Here is a 9,404-nt window from a genome sequence, read left to right as displayed (position 1 = left end):
GTGTGTGTGTGTGTGTGTGGAGATCTCCAGCTCAGCTCAGGGATGCTCTAAAAGCTTTTTCATCCCATTACACCCACGTAATGCACTCATTTATGGCTGCTCTCGCTCTACCCGCTCGCTCACACAGCGAAGATGAAGCCTTTTTTTTACCACACCTGTTATTCCTAAACACACACTGCATTCAAAATGGAAGAAAATAGAAAATCAATGTTGTGTTCTTATTTGTTTAAACTAAATATGTTTTCATATTCTCTCTCTCTCTCTCTCTCTCTCTCTCTCTCTCTCTCTCTCTCTCTCTCTCTCTCTCTCTTTCTCTCTCTCTCTCTTTCTTTTTCTCTGTCTTTCTTCTCGCTTTTCTGTTCTCAGACCTTTGCTGAAAAAGTTTATGGAAATTTATCCATTGCAGTTCCCATCTTCGTGGCTCTTTCCTGTTTTGGTTCAATGAATGGAGGCACTTTTGCCATCTCCAGGTGAGAGTCAGAACCAGCCACAGGACCGGATTTGATGTATACTAATTCTATTCTCATTCATTTCGACCATGACGTTCGTCAAAATGTCTCCAGATTTAGATTTCTTTACTCCTTATTTACTCATGACACTCCTTCATCATCCATAGCTTTCCATCACTTGTTGGAAAACGTTACCAATAACCAGTGCATCGATAGACTATTATAAGTGCTTCAGAGCTTCGAGTTGGTTGTCCAGACTATCGATTTGATTTGTGAAGAAGGGATCGAGAGAGATATCTTCCGGAGCTGTTGCAGGCCTCGGAATTTTCTGGACACAAATCCGATCTAAAACGAGTCAGGACGTTGTGTGTTTATCCATCTGTTCAGAGTCTTACACCGAATTTTAGTGTGGAAGAGAAATCTGAGCTGCTTTTTAGATGAACGAACGCTCGGAGCTTCTCAGAGAGCAGAAATGGGTTTGAGATCAACATTTACTCTGAAGATACAAACATTTCTGTGGAGAAAAATACTTTTCTATGAATATATCACCCCTAGTGTTGTAGATAAAAACAGGAATAGCGATGAAACGTAAAAAATTCTTAAAGTCCTGAGTGTCTACTTTTTTATATGAGCTTCATATTAACACCACCGTGGAGTGAGACACGAGGAAGTTGGTGAGTTCAATCATCAACATGAACACAACAAATTTGTCCTTTGGGAAAAATACTTCCCCGGTTTCATCCCAAACTATATATTTTTAAGCACTAAGACTAACCAGCAGGTTAAAATGTCATGGCAATATAATTACATATTCTGGTATCCATTTTATATATATATATATATATATATATATATATATATATATATATATATATATATATATATATATATATATATATATTGTTTAGAATTTACAGCACAGGAAATTATTATTAACTTCTATTGTTTTTTTTTCTCATTCCCTTCAAAATCCAAGTAAAAGCCGTTCCTAGCATGAAGCGTTATTTTCTTTCCCAAAGGCTCACAATTAGTTTTTATGTCAACGGTTAGCGTTTCTATTTGTAGTGTGTTGAAGTGCAACCTTTCGCAGAAGACACGTCGTGCCAGAAGGCAACTAGTTCCTGTTGGCAGCTTGGTGTGTCAGATGCTTTTACACAGATGATGCCTAATAGGATCATTAAGGAACAGAAACAATGATCATTATTATCTGGTGCATAAAAAAAGCACAAATTGTTCAGTTTGAAGTCTATCATTTAGGGTTATAAATGACCCAGGTTTGCCCGTGATGGACTGGAGATGTGTTTCACGTCTCATCCCTGGTGTTCCTGGTCTAGCATACAGCGGTTAGTAAAAGACGACTGCAGGAAAAGGGCTTTATTTTATCACATTTACAGTATATTACAGCACCGGAAATTAGGGTCAAAGTACAGGGTCAGTCATGATGCACTGCCCCTGGGGCGGGGAGGGTTAAGGGCCTTGCTCAAGGGCCCAACAGAACCTCGATGTTCCAGTCAACAAGCTAGAAACTTTATCGCTTAAGCTATTACTCCCCTATATGTTAAAAGTGCTGGCTAAATGCTAGCAAAAAACTTGTTTACCTCGTTAGCATAAAACTTCAACTTTGTTTACCTTGTACACATAAAACTTATCATTAAAATCCCTCAGAAGTTCACTAACCATTGAGTAAACAGGAAGTGAGTAATAAATCATGTTACTTTCAGGTCTGACTAATATCACAGTGTCACAGACTGTTTGGTAATATCATGTTCAAGTATGACGCCATGACAGGAGTTCTGATACTGTTCCTGCACTTACATCAGCTTCATCCTCGTTTCTTCTTCTTCTTCTTATTTCCCAGAATGTTTTACGTGGCGTCTCGAGAAGGTCAACTTCCCGAAGTTCTGTCTATGGTTCACGTTCGCCGTCACACTCCGGTAGCTGCCGTAATTGTTCTGGTGAGTCATGCAGGCGCTCTGAATTACTTCCTCTACCTTATTTATTTAGGTTTCTCAACATACTGGCAGAGTTCATGTGTGGTTAGTGAATCTGGTGCTAATTTGCTGGTTTGTGCTGGATTTTCAGTATTCTTGCGACAGGTTTTGAGGTTATGATGTCACAGGTGAGCACTAGAAGACTAGAACATAGGAAGACTTGGAAGGAGAACCTGATAATCTGTAGCAATGTATCTTGAACGGTGCATCTGGTCATTGTTAGCGGTCTATAAGATAAAGTTTAACCGGAGAAAGTGTTACCTAAAGTAACTACAGTCTGGCATATAGACAGAAAATGTTTAATCAGAATTTACCACTAAAATAAATATTTTTTCCAATTGGAAATTGATAGCAATCCATGAAGGTTAGATTTATATTATTCAGATTCATCCTGAAAGAAAAACATAAATATAACTGACAATCTTACTAGATTTCAGTTAAAAAGATGAACATCTAAAGGAAATCTTCTCTTCCTCCTGTCCCATCACCATGTAGTACCCCCTCACCATGCTCCTCCTGTTTTTCGGAGACCTCTACAGCCTGCTGAACTTCATGAGCTTCCTACGTTGGTTCTTCATCGGCCTGGTGGTTGTCGGACTCATCTACATGCGCTACACGCGACCCGAAATGCACCGTCCTTTCAAGGTATAGATGATGAATCTGAATGCTGATTGGTCAGCAGCTTTCAAGATGTTAACAATTTTATTGTAACAGATCACAAAGGACTTCTAGGAGTTCTAGGAATAAAGTGTAATTGTTGATCTGTTTTACATTTATGGAAGGAGTCTCCAGTGTCGATTAATAAGAGTCTAAAGTAAAGATGGGGTGATACATTTTCTGGATGTTTGCTTGATGTATAACATTTTATATTTAGAGCATACACACTTATCCAGAGCGACTTACTTTTTTTTCTCATTTTTATACAACTGAGCAATTGAGGTTTAAGGGCCTTGCTCAGGGGCCCAGCAGTAGGAACCTGGTGGACGTAGGAATCAAACTCACAACCTTCCGATTTAAGCCCGTCACCTTAATCACTATGCTACCACATCCCTAACATTCATTCATTCATTCATTCATTCATTCATTTTCTACCGCTTATCCAAAGTTCTCGGGTCACGGGGAGCCTGTGCCTATCTCAGGCGTCATCGGGCATCGAGGCAGGATACACCCTGGACGGAGTGCCAACCCATCACAGGGCACACACACACTCCTTCACTCACACACTCACACACTATACGGACAATTTTCCAGAGATGCCAATCAACCTACCATGCATGTCTTTGGACCGGGGGAGGAAACCGGAGTACCCGGAGGAACCCCCCGAGGCACGGGGAGAACATGCAAACTCCACACACACAAGGCGGAGGTGGGAATCGAACCCCCGACCCTGGAGGTGTGAGGCGAACGTGCTAACCACTAAGCCGCCATGCCACCCTACATCCCAAACATGGTATTGAAAAATTGTGCAGGATAATATATATACAGTATATTAAAAAATCAACTTTTTGGTGAGAACAGTAACTGTCTTTCATTTCCGACGACATCCCGACACCTGGTCGTTCCTTTATTCCTTACTTTAAGGCAGTGAGTGCCACATAATGAAACCTGCTAGAGGTTTTGAGGAAGCGAAGACGTGACCATTAAACCGAGAGCTCCGTAATCTTCTACGTTTGTGTTGAAAAGAACTTGCATTAGCTTGGCCTTGCATTAGCACGCTAATCCTTGTCACTTAACAATCGAATCCATAAAAGTTATTATCTTCCTCTACTTCCTTGATGAAATGGAAATCAGTAACGACTGTCGTGTCGCGGCGGAAGACGGTGAGGAACTTTATGGACTGCTAGTCATTATAAACTCCATCAACAATCTAATACACAAATATACTCCTGCCCCAGAACGTTGTGATGATCTTAATGATATTAAAATGCAAATGAGTGATCATGATCATGGTGAGAAGAAATTCAAGCCTAACACTAGCTATTATCATTAATGTTAATGTCTCGAGCTGTGCCTAATCTTCTCCTGCATCTCTCGCTGTGTTTTTCTCCCTCAGGTCCCGATCTTCATCCCGGCGGTTTTCTCTTGTACCTGCTTCTTCATGGTCTTCCTATCTCTCTACTCTGATCCGGTCAACACAGGGGTCGGCTTCGGGATCATGCTCACCGGAATACCGGCTTACTACATCTTCATCGTTTTCGACAGGAAGCCCAAGTGCTTCCACAAACTCTCAGGTGTATATATATATATATATATTTATACTGTATAACAAATTCTTGCCCTGACAACACAGACGCCTATAAATATTTAGTAGAATATCTAATATCGCCGTTGCTTCTGTCCTTTTGCAGACTTTGTGAACAGATCCTTACAGATCATCTTGGAGGTGGTCCCTGCCGAGAACTGACCTTTCCAGACACCGCTATTGCATCACTCGGTCTTTCATTTTGTCTCTCTTATAGAACATGCTCCCTTCATCCTGCTCTCATTTTCATTCCCCTTTTATGTTTTATAGAAAACATTCCCCCGAGTGACCGCCTCACAATTCATCGCTCCGCGAGGGAGGAGTGAAACAGACCTTTCAGTGCTAAAAAAAGAAACAAACTTTCACTCTCTCGTTCGTCACAATGCAGTTGTAACACGATACACTTTCGAGGCCCTGGATCGATTCCTAGGCATTTTGGAATATCAAATCTTTTTTTTTTTTTTTGAGCGATTGTCAGAGTAGAGAAAAGACATAATAAGTAAATGTTTGATAGTTTTATTCTCGTTGTTTTCTTACAGAACGGTCTCATGGAGTCTCACGGTTAGTCCGTGTTTAAGGTTTACAAACGTTCCAATAGAGTTTTCATTGAAACTCACGGAAGAATTTATTTTCTGAATCACAGCATGCTAAACTGGAGATAGCATATGTGCCATGTGCACTTTTTTGGATAGGTACATTCCTAGAAAAAAATGGGTTCCTTTAGGGTACATCGCATACTGTAGTTACTAGCGCAAGCTTTGTCAGGAGGTTCTACGTGAAGTGTTTCAGAGAGAACGTTTAACGTTTCTAGGTTTTACCAAAAGGAAAAAAATTGAAGAATCATCAAGATACCAGCCTGAGTCCATCATCCAACCCCGACACCGACCCAAAACCGCAACATTCCACCCCAACCTGCTACCCAACAAACCCATCCCAGTCCATTACCCAATTTCTCACCCCAAAACATTACCCAACAACTCCACCCAAACCCATTACCCCAGAACCCCACCGAAACCCATTACCCCAGAACCCCATCCCAACCCATTACTTCAGAACCCCACCGAAACCCATTACTTAACTTCTCACCTCAAAACATTACCCAACAACCCCACCCAATTCCATTACTCAACTTCACGCCAACCCAAAACCGCAATATTCCACCCCAGCCTGCTACCCAACAAACCCATCCCAGTCCATTACCCAATTTCACACCCCAAACCATAACCCAACAACTGCACCCAAACCCATTACCCCAGAACCCCACCAAAACCCATTACCCCAGAACCCCACCCCAACCCATTACTCCAGAACCCCACCGAAACCCATTACTTAACTTCTCACCCCAAAACATTACCCAACAACCCCACCCAATTCCATTACTCAACTTCTCACCCCAAAACATTACCCAACAACCCCACCCAATTCCATTACTCAACTTCTCACCCCAAACCATAACCCAACAACTCCACCCCAACCCATTACTCCAGGACCCCACCGAAACCCATTACTTAACTTCTCACCCCAAAACATTACCCAACAACACCAACCAATTCCATTACTCAACTTCTCACCCCAAACCATAACCCAACAACTCCACCCAAACCCATTACCCCAGAAACCCACTGAAACCCATTACTTAACTTCTCACCCCAAACCATAACCCAACAACTCCACCCAAACCCATTACCCCAGAAACCCACTGAAACCCATTACTTAACTTCTCACCCCAAACCATAACCCAACAACTCCACCCAAACCCATTAACCCAGAAACCCACTGAAACCCATTACTTAACTTCTCACCTCAACCCATTACCCAACCCTCAGAACTATATAGCTCTACCTAGAACTTTTTAAAGATCTCATTAAGGCAGCAGCCATCTTTTATGTGCCTAATGTATACCATATAATGTGCTGGATAACCTTTAGAAAGGATTTCAGAGGGTAACTTGAAACGATACTCATATTTAATGGAAAAAGAAAAACTCCAGAAGAACAAAGTGAAAAATGCTTAAAGAAATCCACCCTACAGTCCACCTAGGGACTTGCAACGTTTTTTTTTTTTTTTTCTAAGAGTGTACCAAACTCTCCAGGACCAGATCTGGTTCTCAAACTCCATATGTTCTGGTGACCTTTCTCACGGTTTATCACTGAAATAAGAAAACACTGGAATGAAGAGTTCCTAATACGTTCTAGTGCACTGTTTAGAAATAGCTCTAATGAATCTAATTACACTTGTTATATATGGCTCATACACTGACTCAAAGCAATAGCATGCTGCTTATGGCTACCCCATTAGCTTACCTCAGATGGACATAATTATGTAGAAAATGATCGATCCTACATGCCCTGCGGCGAAAAGCTGAACTGTACTACTTTTCTAACACAGACATGATGAATTGGTACTTAGTCTGATGAAAGAAGAAGAAAAAAAGGCAGTTGCTAGCTTCGGTTGTCCGTACGCTAACTTGTAATGAGAAAAGCTAAGTCTAATTCTCGTTCGTTTTAGCTGTGCTAGCAGTCTGATTGTATCATAACCATTCATCTTTAACCTCCTGGGCAGTTATCCTGATTCTCCAGAGCTATTTAAGTGTTTTATACCTCATAAAGAAATTCCACACGGCCGTTATGATAACTACTGTAGATCTGGTTGAAGATTTGATGTATTGTGCTTTTTACTGTTGTTAGGATTGTGTGGGATGAGCATTTCTGGAAGTCATCAGAGATTACGACTAGGACAGTGTTTGGAGATAATTGTCTCAACTAGGTTACGTTTATTCCTTTTTTTTCTCAAACTTAAACATAAAGACTTTTATTTTAGCAAAAAAATAAAATTTTAGCATTTTTTTTACTTTAAATAAATATTTTTGTTAAATAAAATACGAAAAATCATTCATACGAAAAATATTAGCTAAAATTCAGATCAACATACAAACAAACCCAAAGGTCTGACAGCGCTAATAAAATTGCTTCTAGCATTTTTTTAATGTAACACAAATTTTTGTCGCTAATAATATTATCAGTAAAAACGTTGGTTAAACTGCGATCGATTTAGAAATATTGACATTTAGACATTTTACAGATTCTTTGTAATCGGCATGTCCCATTATCACTTTACGGTGTGCGCTTGAACCCGATGATCCATGTTAGATCAAATCCACCGGCGTTTTGTCAGAGCATGTGCTTCAAAGTAAGGGATCGGCCTCACAGGGAATCTAAAAGAATTAAAATTCGCTTAAATTTAAATCATTTAGAAATTTTGTTTAATAACTTGAATTACAGAGCAGTTGAGATTCTACACATTTCCTTAGTTGCTTTAGATTTCAAAAAATATTTCTAGTTTAAAATATTAAATATTATATATATTTTTTATATTATAATTTTTATAATATTAAAAATGAAATCTTTTAGACTTCATCGTATATTAAAATTCATTTTGCGTCACTTAAAATGTATCTAAAAAAAAAATTCTCAATGAAGAAACATTTCTTAAGTAATGATCTGAATTAGCAGCTCATCAGGGGCTAATGTCGATTTGTCATCGCATTAATTGTTCAGATCGTGCAGACCAGAAATACGAATTTTCCGGTTGTTGTTATATTTTGCTTTAAAGCGAAAAACTGGTTTGAAATTCGAATTTTTTTCATATGCAAATCGAACGAACGCAATAATGTAGACTTCTCAGCTGCACTAGAAGAATTGTAACTCTGTTATTTAGGTATGAATGTGGTTTACAATGCGCACATTTTGATATTGACTAGTGAAGGTTTAAAAACTGTATTAAAAAAAAAAGTATTTTAATATGTAGAATTTTCTATATGATGTGTAGAAAAATTCTGTTGGAATACTTACTGCTGTATGAAGTAATATATATATATATATATATATATATATATATATATATATATATATATATATATATATATATATATATATATATATATATATATATTGAAGTAGTTCAATGCACTTGATACTTACGACATTAACACTATTACTTTCAATTATTTAATACGTTCCTAAGACCTTTAGTACTGTTTATCTCTATTTTCTTGGTATTTCTGTTAATAATCATATTTGTACATTTGTCTTGTCATACTCTCTATGTGTATTTTCTTATTTAAAAAAAATCCTTTTTGTTTTTCTTGACATTTTTCTGTGACAGCCAATAACTGTGTACAGACTCGTAGATTTGTATCCAAGCACATTTTTTTTTTTTTTTGTAATATTCTACTGCGAGTTGGACAGGAAATCAATATCTCGGATACACAAGACAGGGATATCTGGATTAGAATACTGAACATGTTCTCCAGAGGTTGGAGTTTGATAAAAACAGATGATGTAAGGCTGGTGAAAGTGCTGCATCTGGTAAATGTGTACAAAATGTAATTTAAAGATCTGCTGAAATGGAGTCTTTTAAAATGTCATTTTTTTTTTAACATGGTATTGAATATTCTTCTGTTTACACTTTTTGTATACTGTAGTTTCTAGATTGACTAAATGAAAAGTATTTAAATTGTGTTGTATTGATGATTCATTTTGTATGTTTTTGTAAAGTTTTAACTCTCTGTTAATATTCTTAGCATAAAAATATGCATTTAAATACTAAATAAAATCGCGATATTACTTTATACAATAATGTTTACACGTTTTTTTTTTTTTTATAACGACATGAACAAATGTCACTCAAAATTCCCTAAAGTCTACTGTATTTTATCATTTT

General features: G+C 38.1%; 1 protein-coding gene across 1 annotated transcript in view; it reads left to right on the top strand.

Moving 5' to 3' along the window:
• slc7a11 (solute carrier family 7 member 11) overlaps positions 1–9,197 on the top strand; it is a 23,644-nt gene extending 14,447 nt beyond the window's left edge. Inside the window, exons 8-12 of the mRNA XM_027163602.2 lie at positions 367–470; positions 2,308–2,404; positions 2,936–3,085; positions 4,494–4,671; positions 4,789–9,197. Coding sequence (XP_027019403.1) covers positions 367–470; positions 2,308–2,404; positions 2,936–3,085; positions 4,494–4,671; positions 4,789–4,844 — 585 coding nt within the window. The 3' untranslated portion in view covers positions 4,845–9,197. The remainder of the gene's footprint in view (positions 1–366; positions 471–2,307; positions 2,405–2,935; positions 3,086–4,493; positions 4,672–4,788) is intronic.
• The last annotated feature ends 207 nt before the right edge of the window (positions 9,198–9,404 follow it).

The sequence above is a fragment of the Tachysurus fulvidraco genome, chromosome 17 (genome assembly GCF_022655615.1).
Source record: "Tachysurus fulvidraco isolate hzauxx_2018 chromosome 17, HZAU_PFXX_2.0, whole genome shotgun sequence".
In the NCBI taxonomy this organism is placed as follows: domain Eukaryota; kingdom Metazoa; phylum Chordata; class Actinopteri; order Siluriformes; family Bagridae; genus Tachysurus; species Tachysurus fulvidraco.
This window is presented reverse-complemented; position numbering and strand designations above follow the sequence as displayed.